The sequence below is a fragment of the Gopherus flavomarginatus genome, chromosome 3 (assembly GCF_025201925.1).
Source record: "Gopherus flavomarginatus isolate rGopFla2 chromosome 3, rGopFla2.mat.asm, whole genome shotgun sequence".
NCBI classification, from domain to species: domain Eukaryota; kingdom Metazoa; phylum Chordata; order Testudines; family Testudinidae; genus Gopherus; species Gopherus flavomarginatus.
In genome coordinates, this window is record NC_066619.1 from 181,748,474 (window position 1) to 181,763,970 (window position 15,497).

Consider the following 15,497-nt stretch of genomic DNA (forward strand, 5'->3'; position numbering starts at 1 on the left):
TTGATAAAAGAGTGAGAATTGTGAATTGCCATGATATTAACGAGCATAGAATTTGTTTTGATGACGCTCTTACAGTGAGTCTTTGTAGTTGTTGGATCAAATTTAGGGAAAAGGAATACATACATGGTGGAAAATGCTATACACAAATCTATAAGCTTTTAGCAATTAAACACTACTTTATTTTGAGAATTCTTTGGCATACATTGTTTCTAAAAGTTTTATGTACTTATTTCTCTCCTCTCCCATCTAATCACAAGCTAGGTATATTTTTCCAGTATGCATGCATAAATCTTATGCCCAGAAACATACAAAGACTTTTGATAGCAGTGGGGGGGGTGGGGAGGGGAAGGAAGAATGTTGTTTAGAATTACACTAACTGGTACGACTAGTTTTATTTCAGCTTTTCCTTCAATAAAAATAGTTCTGGATTCTGATCTGAATTTAAAATCAATTATTCTAAAGAATTGTTCCATTATACAGTGTATATATCTTTTAAACTACTTTTTAGCTGCTATGTTCCAGTTTTCTATGTATTTTTTGTCTACATGTGTATAAAGGTTTTTTTATAATGGAGCCAAAAGTGGTGACTCGATATGTGAGGCCATGATCCTGCAGTGAGAGTGCACAGATGAATTTCTCGGTGAAGTCCCACTGAAATGAGTGGGGTTCTGTGTATATACAGGGTGTCTTCCTTTGAGCATCTCATTGCAGAATTGGGTTTGCATGGAGATTTGTATTTGGAATTGGGCTAAAATCCATTTTATGCACACACAGGATTGAATTCGTTGTCCAAATTCACAAAACTCCCTGAAGAGCAACTGCATTTTCTATAAATTGGGAAATATTTTACTTAAAAATGTGTAGTACAAATATTTAAAAATGCTTTCATTGAAATTTTCCCCTGCTTTCTGGGCTCCTCTCGGTGAACAACTGCAGTCCCTCCACCCACTTGAACTCACAGTGTGATTTTGTTAACAAAGTTTAGCTGATGTTTCTTGCAAATATGAACAGTTCCTTCTGTTTTCTGATGCTGCCGTCCAACCTCCCTGACTTGCCAACTGTGTTCTGCCTATACTCTTGCTGAGTTAAGTTGTGCATCATGTGTATGGGAGTGGGGACCATGGGTGGATGAGTAGTGTGTAGGGGAGAGGCAGGCAGGCAGAGAGCAGAACTTGGGTGTCATGAAGATTTGAGCTGATTTTGGGAGATGAGTAGTAGTAATCTGTAGGCCTGAGAGGTAGAAGAGATGAATGGGAGCAGGGAGACCCTGGGGTAGGGTTGGGAGTCTTGAATGGAGAGCCCAGTATTTGTGTCAGAATTCCAGTACTTGTCAGGCTTTCCTGCTACTGCTGCTGTGTGGTATGATGATGTAACAGCCCCAGGAGGACCTCTTCCAGTATCAGTGCAAACACACTAGGCTTCTGCACCCTCATCTCCAGTCATCTACACAGGCCCAGTAAACCCATCCTCAACCAAACCCCTCTTCCTCTACCTCCTCTCCAACTTATCTAATCACTTTTGATGCCATGACTCTCCCTGGGGCCTGCTCCTTCTGTCCGTTCCCGCGGCTTGTTCTCCCCCTGGGATCAGGTGGTGACAGGGATACAGGAGAGGACTATGGGAAGTGAGATGGTGAAGTGTGTACTGCAGGGTAACATCAGAGTTAGAAGGGCTTCCCTGATACTATTGCATCAGCTCTCTAGCATACAGAGGCAGCAGTGCTATGGGAATAGTCTCTCGGGGCTGAGGTATTGGTGCACCACGGGTCTTCCACAGCATTGCTGTCTCAGTATACTAGGAAAGCCCTTGAAGTGCTGATTCCTTGGAGTAATGACATTGGCTTCCACAGCATAGCTCTTCTTACATCCTCAGTGCAATGTTCCGTTATTATTGATGTATATTTCACAGTAAAGCTTCCAACTGTAGCAAAAATTCTTGTTAGTGATGATGTGCATATCTGTTGTCACTTCTGCTTGCCTTGGCTTCAGAAGTCCTTTTTCATGTTGATCTGTGCTATGCAGTTACCTTCACCTCTGTATTCCTTTGCTTAAATTGCATTTGCTCATTTTTGGAAGAATGGCAGTTACGTTACGAAGGATACTTTTTCACTATAAGAGTCTCCCCTTAGAATTTCCTCACTTTCAGATGTTTTAATAATGTTAAGGTTATAAGAGAGATTTTCTCAAACTGGTATGCATTCACAGTTTTTATTCAATTGTAGCTTTTTTTCTTCTGGGTATATTTAAATAATCTTAAGGAAAATGAAATCATCACTTTTTGGTAATAATCTATTACCATGGACTTCGAGGTTGGTTTTAAATAAAGATTTAAATTTGATATTTAAATCTCTTAAGTTCTTCAGTGCAGTTGTGGCTCTGGCTTCTTGTTTCCTGCATCTTTAAGATCAAATTACTTATGGCTGAGATACAGTAACATCGGTAAACAGAAATCATGGGGTTATGCACTGGTCAACACAGACTTTTGGTGATGTTCCAGTTATTGATTCTTACTAACACAGAGTTCCAATATGTTCTTTAAAGATGGGACATCAAGGTGGGAGGAAGTCTAGGAATAAAAAGGGAGAGAATTTTAGGGTTGCAAAGATTTTTCTCATTGGGGATGTTTTTGAAAGGCAAATATTTGTGGTTCTGTGGGAAGTCTCATTTTGTGTACAGTTTAAAAGATGTTGGATTGTTTAGCCATAACAATGTTTGTTGGGACTCCATAGCTGGGTGAAACAATGATCTCTTCTTTAAACATTCTAAGCAAAAATTGTAATCCTTAATTGGCACTTACATGACCTTTCAGGTTGCCACAGTACAGGGGAAAAGATGATTATAGGGATGAAGCTGCTCTTTCAAAACCGTTAGTATAACTTTTAAGTAGCTTATTTATGTGCATTTTAAGATCTGGGGTGAAATTCTGGCTTTCTGGCCTCACTGCCATCAAGGACTTTTACCCCTGGTTCCTTTTCTCTTTTCTATACACATGACTTTTAACTTTTCTTGCCTAGCAGCTAATCCTTGGGGGTTTTTTTGGACTATCATCTGAAATAAGTTATAGTATGGCATAAGTATGCCAGTGACTTTTGTGATGCAGACCTAAATGGATAATCCAGTATTTTGAGCTTAAAATGTTGGCTCTGAATATGTAATGATAACCTTCTTACTGTCATATGATGTATATACAAGAGTAACAACTTTTGTGGCTGTAAATTGAGAAGTCAGAGCCGATGCAGAGATTCAGTTGGTGTGACAATAGAGGTCTCAGGTGGCCAGTTCTGTTGATATTGGTACAAAATTTTAGGAGAAAGTCAGCTAACCCAATTGCCATATTATTAAATAAATGTTTTTCAAGATATTCATAGACAATAATATGAAATAATGAGAATACAGTTTAGCCTGGTATCAAGTAAATCCATCTGTATCATCTGTTTAGTTAACTTTTCTTTAAAAACATAGAAATATTTATGCTTCACACACATACAAATGTTAGTGTTGCCGACACAAAGTGCCCAAGGGGGGGCAACAGTGGGGTCCATTGCCCGGTGTACTTCGCGCCAATAAACACACCAGGGTGGAGAAGCAAACAAAGTTTATTTGAGATCTCAAAGCGGTGCAAGGAGACTGATGCCTCAAATCAAGCACACCTACACAAGTGGCTTTTCCCTTTTTATAAGTTTTTTTTTTCTCTTTCTTCTTTCTTCCCCCCCTCCTTCCTCCCCCTGTAGCAGTTACATAAGCGCAGGTGCATTAAGTAATCTTGGCAGCAATAGCTCGTTAGTAAGTTTTCCTTCTGCAAGTTATCTTGTCCTTCTGCTAAAGGTGCACAGGCTTTATCACTACTGCTTTAGATGGGTTTGAACTGTGCTGCAACTGATAACTTACTGTTACACATTTAATTTCACAGCTGCTAGCTTTCTAGATCAAGTAGAGTTCAACATGGAGGAGCTTTGGTTCACTGAGGCCTAGATTTATGCCTAGTGACACCAACAACTCCCTCCTTTTGAGAATACTCAACAAACTTTTGGCTGAGTGTTCTCACATTTAAAGGCCAACGTGATATAGCTCTAGGGAGCTGGAGTGCTTTACAGCAAGCAAGCAAGCAAGAGGAGAGTAACGATACACAACATCACACCAGTTTGCAGGAGGCGAACAATGCCTTTCCCTAGTTCCCCCAGGTTGGGTAACCAGCCCCAGAGGGAATCAAATAGTGGGTTCCTTTTCCTGGGCCTTCCACTGTTCAAAAGCCTGTTCAGCTGACAGAATGTGCTTGTTAATATCCTGTGTTTTTTCTGGGACATAAGTACAGCATTCATCTCCTATAAGGGCGCACACCCCGCCCTGTGAAGCCACACTTCCACCCAGAAAGTGTCCAAGTATGTCTCCATGATCACAGATCAGATGGTATTTCTGATGCGTCTATAAGGGCTGTGGGCCAAGTCTGGTACTCAAGATCACTCCGAATGGCCATCAGCTGGTCATTCAGGAAATCCTGAATTCCTAAACATACTAGATCCCACTGCAATGCCTTCCAAGCCTCAGTTATATTCAATACCATCTTTCCTTGGTGTAGTACTATATTACATTTGTTGTTTAACTATTTTCAGGTACTTTCAAAAGGCATCGACATTAATAGCATAGGAGGGGGTTACATTATTAGTCACTCTCCAGGACACAGGATGCAGCCTGTAGAATAAACCCCAAAATCCAATCAATACCACATTCCCAAGCACGGGTCCCACAAATGTCCTCCCGCCAGTGTGTAATTCTTTGTTTCTTCACCAGGGTCAGTTCTTAATGTCCTTTCTAGTCAGGAATTCCTGGACTTTGGCAATTTCAGTGGAGTGAGTGTTCCTTCTCCTTTCCCAAAACAGGCATGGTGCAGCATCCTACAGGGGAGAGGTTACCAGCACATCACCCTGTAATGGTTTTGATTCTTCTAGAAACATTCAGAGGCACAGTAGATCTGTCAGTGGACACGGGAGAGGTTACTAGCACTTCACCTTGTATTTTTCCCCTGCTGTCCAGAAGGCACAGTGGAGCTAGAAGGAGAAATAGGCTAAGCATCAATAGGAGAATTCTCCCAAGGTGGAGGGGTCTTTTTGCAGTGAGAATCATGGGTCCAAGCAGTCAGTCTTTGGCACTTCACAGCGGTGTTGGTAGTCAGCAGGGCTTAATAAAGGCCTTTTCAGCATGGAGCCAAAGCAGTCTTTCTTTGGTGGACCTTTACATCAGTCCAGTTTCCTGGTTCCAAGGAGTGGCAGGGCTGCTAGGGTCTTTGGGTAGCGCTTCTTTACCTGTGAGAAAAGAAACCTAACACATTTCATTAGTGCCTGGCAGTGTTTTGCAGATCTCATAGCTGTGTGGGCATATTCAAGCCCTCCTTTTCCTGGTTGTCAGCCAAGTCTTGACTGTGAGCAGTGTTCTTGAGTGGAGTCAGTGTCTTATCTATAGCCTGAGCTTGCTAGCTATTTTTTTTTTCCAGTTAACTCATTCTGTTCTTTGTCCTTCTTCCCTTCTTGGCTTCTTTCAGCCTACAAAGGAAACTTCCACTCTTTACTCATACACCTTTTTCCCAACAATGAACACACAAACATTGCCATTATACAGTACATCAGTCTTATTTAATGTATGCCACATATACCCTTCCACTAAAATAACCTTATTACAGAGCTTTGGAGCAACAAGCCAGGACAAGCACACCCACTTTGAGGAGTTTAGTCAATACAACTTCTAGTCCAATAGCTTCCCACCATCCCCAGCCCTCTGGCTAGAAATCTGAGGTAGCCAGAAGGATCCCATGTACAATATGGGGAGTGGGTTAACTTTTTATGTCCTTGCTTTCAAAGACTGTTGGTATGCAAATTTTAATAATTTTCAGTTAAAAGATTTGGCCAATGAAGATTCTTTTTCTTACTTAAGGAAATGTATTAGACTTTAGTATATCACATTCTCCTGATTTATCCAAACCCTTTTTTAATTTTAAGTTGAACAAAACAAATATCTGCATTCCAATTTAACCCTTCCGCCTGATTCCGAACCAGACCATTTCATGAAAACACTAAACACAACAATTCTGGGCGCAGGACAAACACCACAAGATAGAACACAGAACATAATTCCTATTGTGCCAGTAAATGCATGATAAGTTGAATGCTGTTCAGCTGGCATCAGTTTTCTCTGATTATCTGAAAGACAAAAAAAACAGAGGTCTACCCTCCTGGGCAGTCATCACTTAAAATATACCAATACTCTTGTTTATTTCAGGCAAAGCAGAGGAATTACCCCATATTTTCTTGTATGTGTTTCATAGGCAGCCCGGGTTTCAGTGGCTCCTACCTTATCAGTTAGATAATTTGCATTAATACAGATGCTTTCTGGCTTGCTTTTGGATCCAAAGCTATTCACAGCTTAAAGATTTTTACCTTAAAAGGGACATGATTAATTTTACCAGAATTTATTTTCAAACATTTCAAAGACGCCAAGAACTTTCCTCTTTAGCATTTTTACAAAGTTCAACTGCTGTTCCCTCCAGCAACTACAGAGTTAACTTCTCACTCTCCCTTAAATCACTTGCTTGTCTCCCAACTGCCACATTTATCAACTTAACTCACCATTCCAGGTAAGTCCTGGGTATTTGAAATCCCCATGCTTACACTTACTGACTCCTTCCTTCCACTACACCCTCAAAGTTTTCCAACCTGTTTTCCAATCTCTGTCTGTTGCCTGTCCGCCTGGGCTCGATCCTGCTTTTCTTGCTGAACCGTCCCTTCCATGGGCACCAACTTGTTCCACTACCAGTTTAGCTAGGAGGGTGGGCTTCTCAACTAGCCCCCATCTCTCCTGGTCTCTTCCCTTAAACATTTTTACTCACAAGACTACCCGAGTCCTTCCTCATGAGGCTTGCCACCTGGACAAAAATACATGGCCCATTGGGCAAAGACCATTTATTTAACATATAATTTAAAGGACTATCCTCAGAGGGTTTACCCAGAGACCTACCCATTTGTCTGCTGACACTTAGACAGAAAAGAGAATTACACAGAGAGCAGAGGAAATTACAGTCTAGGCCATGTTTTCCTACTTCTATACACTGACCGCTACAGGGGGCGGGACAGAAGGATCTCAATTCGACCTCAGAGCTTCCTCGCACGCATGGCTTCCACTCCCAGGAATTACGAACGAGAGGTTCAGTTCCGCCCACGCTCCTAACGCCCAAATGAACAGAGCAGAAAAACAACAGTAACCGATTAAACAGAACAGAACCAGAACGCGTTTCCTTATCCTATTAGGGCTCACTTTTAATCATGCAGTTCTCCACATATAACACCCACAGTACCAAGCAAAGCAAACATAAAATAACAAGGGTAAAACAAATAGATGGTGTAAATTCTGCAGGGCTCCCTCCTTCTTAATTGCTCACCAAACTGTGACAGATTTCTGTTACCAATCTATCCCTCGTGTCAGGTGATCAGGCTGACACTACAGGATTGTTGGGGGAAGATAAAGAAAACACACCATATAACTGAATTTTAAAGCTTCATTAATAAGATAATAGAACAACAATGGAGAGTGTTGGGATCACTCCCACATCACTCAGGAAAAACATTAATGCCCCAAGCCCCTTTCATACTCACACACGTATGTCCAGACTGGCCACTTCTGTGTATAATGTTCAGAGAAGGGGGAGAGGTGGACGGGAGATGATCCTGTATGCAGCTTGTCCAGAATTTCCAACATGCTTCCGTTCTTGGGAGGGCTATTCTCTTACACCCTGGAATCTCCTACGGCGTCTCTTTCAGAGATTCCAGTCCAGGTCGGCTGCTTGTGGCTTCTTTAGTGTCACCAAGCCACACTGACTCCGGGGTCACAAAGGCACACTGTTGGATCTTACTGGACAGTTAAGCTTTGCAAATGTAATCTCAGTTCTGTAACTTGTATTGCCTTTGGTTCGCCTCTGTCTATATTTTTTTTCTTCACAGCCAGCTGGGGCCGAAAGCAGTTTTTCTTTGTACTTAGCATAGTCTGCGTTTTTTGGTGATTAAACACTCCTCTTAGATGTATGATCTTATCTTCATTAAAGTACCTTCTAGTGGGCATTGTCTAGATGGATTTTCATGCGTGTAAATATTCCAATTCTCTCAATACCTGCAGGTTGATGAACCATAATGTACGTACATGTAATATGCTGGGGTACCCTCAGGGGGTGAGGTGGAATGTTCAGACTGTCCCTCACCCATTTTCCACTTACACACACAGGGAGGGTGCCCTGGCCGCGCTAGCGGCTCATAAACTAAGGATTTTTCCCTACAGGGTACTCACACAGGAGAGGCTAACGAGGATGGCCACGACCCTCCTACACCTCCCTTCAGCAGAGAGCGTCGGCTAGTCTCTGGGAGACGGCGCCGCTTACTCTGATTGCATCCAGTGAGATGATCAGACTGTCAGTAGCCCACATGGAAAGGAAAGGGGAAGGAAAGATAGGTACACACACTCCTAGACCCAGGTAGCTTCCTCACTGGACGATGCCAGGCCGAGTCAGCCCACCATGGGTCGGACCTCCTAAAGGTCCACTAGTTACCGGGCTTGCGTTAGAATAGTCCTGGTCACGAGCTTTTGCTTCACAGGGTACTCTGGGCATCTTCTGGGAACAGTCACTCACACTGGCTCCCAGTACCATTCTGCATCTGATCTTGCTTTTTAGCTACAACAGGGAGAGAGTGCACTAGGACATAGGGTCTCCCCTTTCTAGATAGGTCCCTCCTTTGTCCCTGAATTATCCCTAACCTGCTTTTGAATCCTTGCACTCCACCAGACGGGGGGAAGAACAGGAACAAAATTGTCCTCCTGGTGCGGCTCTGGGGCATATGGTGGGGGATTTTTACAAGAGCTCTCCATACAAACAGCTTCAGAAGCTACCCGTTTGCTGACAAAACAGGAGTAAGTGAAGGATTGTGTTATATTTAAGTGATCCTTCCAGTGGCCACCTTTCCTGGTTCTCTAGCTAATATTGAGGCTAGTCTACCGTACAGAACTTTTTCAGTTTATTCTTAGTCATTGGATCTGATCCAAACACTTTACAATTCACCAGAATGCATTCTAAGGGTGTATACCGTACCTGGCGCCCCATACCATGCCCTCAACCCATTATATGCTAATAAATCAGTAGGTGCTCTGTCACCTCTGCTTTCTAACCAAAGCTAATGGGAATTACAACGATTGGGCATCCCCAGCCTTGAATTACAACGACTAGGAGTCCCCAGCCTCGGGCAGAAGTCCACACCACTGGACTGTTCCTACCTTATCCAAGGGACCCTCCCCGGGCCAAAGTCCAGACGACTGGACTGTTCCTCCGTTATCCAAGGGACCGGTTCCTCGCCGTTGCCCGCAACTGCTTCTCCACTACAAGTGTGTTGCACCGTTGTGCCCTCCGGGGTCGGTCGAATTGTGTCTCTGCCGAGGCCCCTGGTGGAGTCACCGATACGCGCTGGGCGTCGGTCGTCACCGCAATTCGTCGACCACCAGGAGGGATCCAGGCAAGGCTAATTTTAGCCTCGAGCCCCATGTTGGGCGCCAAGAACTGTTGCCTTCACAAAGTGCCCGAGGGGGGACAACAGTGGGGTTCGTTGCCCGGTGTACTTCGCGCCAATAAACACACCAGGGTGGAGAAGCAAACGAAGTTTATTTGAGATCTCAAAGCGGTGCAAGGAGACTGATGCCTCAAATCAAGCACACCTACACAAGCGGCTTTTCCCTTTTTATAAGTGTTTTTTTCTCTTCTTTCTTTCCCCCCCGCCCCCTTCCTGCCCCTGTAGTGCTTACGTAAGCGCAAGTGCATTAAGTAATCTTGGTGGCGGCAGCTCGTTAGTAAGTTTTCCTTCTGCTAAAGGTGCACAGGCCCTATCACTACTACTTTAGACAGGTTTGAGCTGTGCTGCAACTGATAACTTACTGTTACACATTTAATTTCACAGCTGCTAGCTTTCTAGATCAAGTAGAGTTCAACATGGAGGAGCTTTGGTTCACTGAGGCCTAGATTTATGCCTAGTGACACCAACATTAGGATTATCAAATCAAAACTTCACTGAGTAGTGTTGAAGTACAGTTTATCAAAGGCAACCCAATATTAATTCAACTTTGAGCTTCTAAGTGAGAAAAAACAGATTTCATGCAACTCTGCTGTATGGCTTCATATAAGCTGACACTTAAGTGTTGACAGAAGTTAGCACCCTTTAAACTAATCTGATTATGGTCTCTGATAGAATAAACAATATCTGGACTATGATGAATACTGAACCACATCAAATAGACTTTTTCATCTTAACAATTTTTCCATTTAATACTGTAACTCTTCTCTCTATGAAATTCCATGTACCTTTAATTGTTACCTTTTTATTCATCCGTGTTCTCTTAATATAAAGGACTTATTTTAAAACATTTTTTTTCTCTGTTACAGATTTACTGGGAAAATAATGAAATAAAATATGGAGTTTTCTATACTGGAATATATTTCATGGACCATGGGAGAGAGAGTCTATGCTGTTAAAAGAAAAAGGAAGACTCCAGGAAATGAGAGAACAGCAATATAATACCAGACAAGAATTTTCTATTTTGTAATATATTAAGGCCATAGTGTTTAAGAATTCTTTTCCAACTCATGTTTTGCAGTAATACTTTGTTTTAAAGAGATCTCTAGAAGGAAAAGTCAGATACTGGGTGACATGCTCAGCAAGAACTTTTATTCTGACAAAGGAGGACCTTCAAAATATTTTAATTTTAACAGGACATCATCAGTTTTATGGGTTTTTCATTCTTTTTTTAAGTCTCCAAAGTTACAAAACTTTTTGTGAGGTTACAAATTCAGTTGACAGACCGTTCCTGATAAATAGCCAACAGCTGCAGAAGACAAATTCTTTAAGTGGATGCCATTGTACTATCTGAACAGATTGCCATGACTTTAAGACACTTCTCATAAGTTCTTCTTTGCCTTGTACTTGTCATATCCTTAAAAATATTAAAAGTGCAAATAGCTTGATTTTTATATACATTTTATAAAAAATAATGGCGTGGGCAAAGTTCTTGCGGAAACCTGCAGGTAATCTTGGAAAAGTATATCAGCCTGGAAGTATGTTGTCCTTGGCCCCTACCAAAGGCTTGTTAAATGAGCCAGGACAAAACAGTTGCTTTCTAAACAGTGCTGTACAGGTAAGAAAAGATTGTCACCACTTTTACATTTTATTTTTTTGGTAAACAAGTTGATGTTTACAGCAATTTATTTGTATTATGAACATATATCTGTTCTTTTTGAAAAGCTATTAAAGCTTTTGTGTAATGTATATTTTTCTTGCATTGTAGAAGTACAGTAAGTTTTTCATTTAATGGTTTTGACTGCCGTCATATTTTCTTAATCTGTGTTGATAACAATGCCAGGTGCACTCCTCCTAAAATCACAGTAGTGCTTTCTCATTTGTAAGAACACATTACTTTCCTGAACAAATGATGCATATTTTACAATTAGCAAATTTTTGAAAATCTGCTTAATTGGCATCTGTCCTTGAAGAATGGATTAGGACTGTTACAAATCCTTTTGCTTTGCTAACAAAATAGCTTGTGGAAGATTGAGCAAATGAAAGAAATGGGAAGCTATGGTACTGGTGTTTTATGGATTTCTCTTAATTGGGCTAGATTTATCCGAGGGAGTTAGCATATACTTTTCAAATTGTAAAGAAAGTGACACTTAAATACCTGGTCTACCATTTTATTTGCAAGTTTCAGGAACAGACACTTGTCTTTCCCTTCAAATCTGGTAGCAAGCCACTTGTAATGTCCATATTGAATTTTTAAAACTTGTATGTTGGGCAGGAAATGTTTGTAGTCATATTAATTCACAAAGTGTACCGGACAATTTTCTTAATTGGACCAGGAGTTTTCTTTTTTACCTAAACTATTATTACTTGAGAATTTAGTGTATAAATCTACAGTGTTCAATCCAAATTTTTTATTAGTATCTTGAATTGAATTCTATTTTATTATGAATTTTTTGATCAAAGACCTGATTCTAATTTCAGGCATGTGTATATAACAAATCTATATAGTATCTATGATCAGAAACTTGTTCCATGTTATCTTCTTATCAAGGAAATAAAATATAGGTTTTTTACTGTATAAAAGCATATATTTAAAATAAGCTAATTCTTACATGTGTATGTGTTGCTACATACTGCCATGTTTATAGATGAATTATAATTCTAAAAAATATATTATAAATACCATCATCGGTCTAAAATTCACCATAAATTAAGCTTAAAGGCATTCTCTTGGGATGCTGTATAGTGATAAACTTCCTTTCAGAGGGCAGCTATTTGTTCCTAAATATAGGGTTATTTTTTATGTTCTGTAGGTTAGTACCACAAGTGCATATTATTATCCTAACTGTGATGCCAGCCCAATAAAAAGCCCTTGTTAGCATGGGAGAAAACCCAGTTCCATAGTAGACGATAACCTTTCCCATGTTGCCAGTGGGCAGAACACCAACAAAAATCAGTCTCAGAATAGTGTTGGATCTCAAAAGGGTTTGATGTCAAACAAAATTTTTAGGGAAATTCAATTTTTAAATTGCATATTGCTGTGTTTTCTGTTTAGTCTTCATTATCCTGCTGTTGGGCATCTTTCCTATTCTTAATATTTGTATTAGCTTTAAAAAGGATGAAGGGGAACATCCGTCTCTTGTTGTACTACATTATAGTGAGATCTGTTGTAGAACAGTTTCATGTAAAAAGCTAAAACACACAATGTGTAGCCTTTTAGATCATACCAGCATAACAATATTGCAGTACTCGTTAGATTATGGTGTTAATTATGTCCTTTGACAAAGAGTTTACAGCCTCAATGGATCTATGCCAGCTGTCAAAATGTTATTTTTAAATTAACTGGTTGTTTTTGTATTTAAAACAATATGGAATAGTGTGGATACAGCCGAATGAATATGCTGCTTTTCATTCATTTTAACGGGAACAACCTGACCTATATTCAGTTTAGTTTGGCTTTTCCCTTAGGGTGCCCTAAAATTAAACCCAAAGTCCATTTTTTAGTTACTGTTTTAGACAGTCCTACCACCCATCAATCCACAGATGTTAAAAGATGATTCGGAGAAGAGAATTGGCAGCAATGTTCTTTTATGAGGAGTAGTGTTTTGTTTTTCCCCCTTCCCCTTCCTCGTGCCTTTAAAAGTACTTTGTACTCTGATTTTGTTTTCAAATGTACTTTATTCATATTTGCATCTATATTTATAGATAGAATTTTTATTGTTCCTTTTTATTATTGCTGGGTTAGGTTTCAACCTGAAACAGTCTCTATAAGAGGAGTTATGTGAACTCTGATGTGTTGCACAAGCACTGAAACTTAGTTTTCATAAAATAAAAGGTAGATATAGGAAAAGAATAAGAGCCTCAAACTTCAGAAGTTTCAGTGAATTGTTTTTATTATAACCTGTTAAGACAAATATTTTTCAACAGCCCATTGTAATAAGATACATAGTACAGTATGGGCTGTGAGTATATGAAAATTGTAGCTAACAGTTTTATTGTCTTCACTTAGTTCTCTATTTGAAAGTACATTGGGAGGGTGGAGTAAAGTAAAAAGTCAGAGGAAGACTTCTACTTCTTTATGCATTTTCTCTGATAAGATTCATCTACATTTTGCCATGTATATTTACCATAATTCCCATCTGTCTTTGCCACTCACTTTATAACTGAATGTTCTCACTTGTTCAGCAGATTATAAATATTTCTTACGCCCTTCTCCATCTTTGCAGTACGAGGGACCATTCTTAAAATTAAAAATTCTGCACATGCAAATACATGTGCAAGAGGCACAAATGCTGGTCTTAATGGGAAAAAACTGCAATTCTTGTAGTAATTATCATGCTAACATTGTACCTGCCACAAAGTTAAAAAAAAAATGTCTAATACATGTGGTTAAATGAATCTTATATTTTTAGGTAAGAAATCCTTAGACTAGAATCCTTATTTTCTATTCCACTTTATTTTTCTTGTAGGTTTTATGGCAGCTTGACATATTCCGACGGAGCTTAAGAGGTCTAACTGGACATATCTGTCAGGGAGATGCCTGTATATTTTGTGCTTTAAAGGTATATATTGATTATTTCAAATGGAATTTAAATCAATTTGTACTTTCAGTTTTTCTATCCATTTAATGAAATGAGAGACTAGTTTTCATCAGAATAAAGTAGTACTTTTCAGACACTAATCATTGGTACACATGTTCAGTCTGCAGTGGAGAGAGACCGTACTAATGAGGAGTTGATCTCTAGGTGTATGGAAATTGCAACCAATATTTCAAAATCTTGTTCACATCTATGTAGCAGAGGCACATACGTTTATATTTGAACAAAATGTGAATTCCAACTTTTGTCCCTTTTATATAGATGACTTAAACAGTTTGTATTATGCTAATTATTAACTTTCAGTTTGCAGTTTGGGAATTTTATGTTTTAAGTGTGTTGACCGTGTCTTATCAAACGGTAATTCTGTTTTATAAGTTCTTTTGGTGTAAGTACAACCCTGCTTTTTGGGAGAGGCCTATCTGTTGTACTGGCTGAATTTGTGGTCCGAGATGTGTGTACAGGACACAGAACAGCTTGGTTTGTCAGCTGCATTTCCTTTGGGCTGTATGTGTTTCAAAGTGACTTATAACAAGTAGTACTATATACTGTGCAGCACAACTGGACTATAATGGTGCAAGTGAAGACTGAATGAAAGGGAGTTCAGACAACAGATCTGGGTTTAGAGTTATGGAGGGTGATTTAAAATAAAACTAAATGGGAGGGGTAAAAATAAAGGAATAGGAAGAACACACTTTGTCCTATGTGGGGGTTTTGGGAGAAATTCCCAGAGTTTTTCTGAAATCTGTTCAGAATTTTTTCCACTCAGAATTTATACAACTGTTCTTCTGTAAAGGCTTGTAGGTTTGAAAGTAGACCTAAAAATCTTTGTTTTGGTTCATGATTGTGAATATCTATATAACCCTGCCTACTGCTTGTGTTTCTTGAGGTGGCAAGGCATTTAAATGATTAAAAATCCTGTTCTCATACAGGACCTCACGATTCTTACACTTAATACTCTGATGGATACCAAAAACTGAACCAGCAGGCAGAGTAGAGAGGTGGCACATGATAAATATTTACAAATCAAAGTGAACTGAATGTTAGATTCTATAAATTTTAACCTCCATTTTTGGAGGCCTTGCTTGTAATTTTTATCAAAGTAATAACATAGTAATTGATGTTTTGGGGGCAAGGGAGAAGTTGGATATTGTATTGCCATTTTGATATTAACTGGAATACAGTTCAGTATTTTTCATGAACATCCGAGACTAGCTTAACTGCTGTATCTGAAGATCTGTTGGACAGAGCATTCATTGTCACTGGGGACTCCAAAGAAGTGGAGAATATCACTATATTTAGACTTGATGTGG

General features: G+C 39.7%; 1 protein-coding gene across 1 annotated transcript in view; it reads left to right on the forward strand.

The window, feature by feature from the left end:
• Nucleotides 1–15,497, forward strand: part of USP53 (ubiquitin specific peptidase 53) — a 69,986-nt gene that overhangs the window by 10,450 nt on the left and 44,039 nt on the right. Inside the window, exons 2-3 of the mRNA XM_050946241.1 lie at nt 10,459–11,207; nt 14,059–14,151. Of these exons, the coding sequence (XP_050802198.1) occupies nt 11,064–11,207; nt 14,059–14,151 (237 nt within the window). The 5' untranslated portion in view covers nt 10,459–11,063. The remainder of the gene's footprint in view (nt 1–10,458; nt 11,208–14,058; nt 14,152–15,497) is intronic.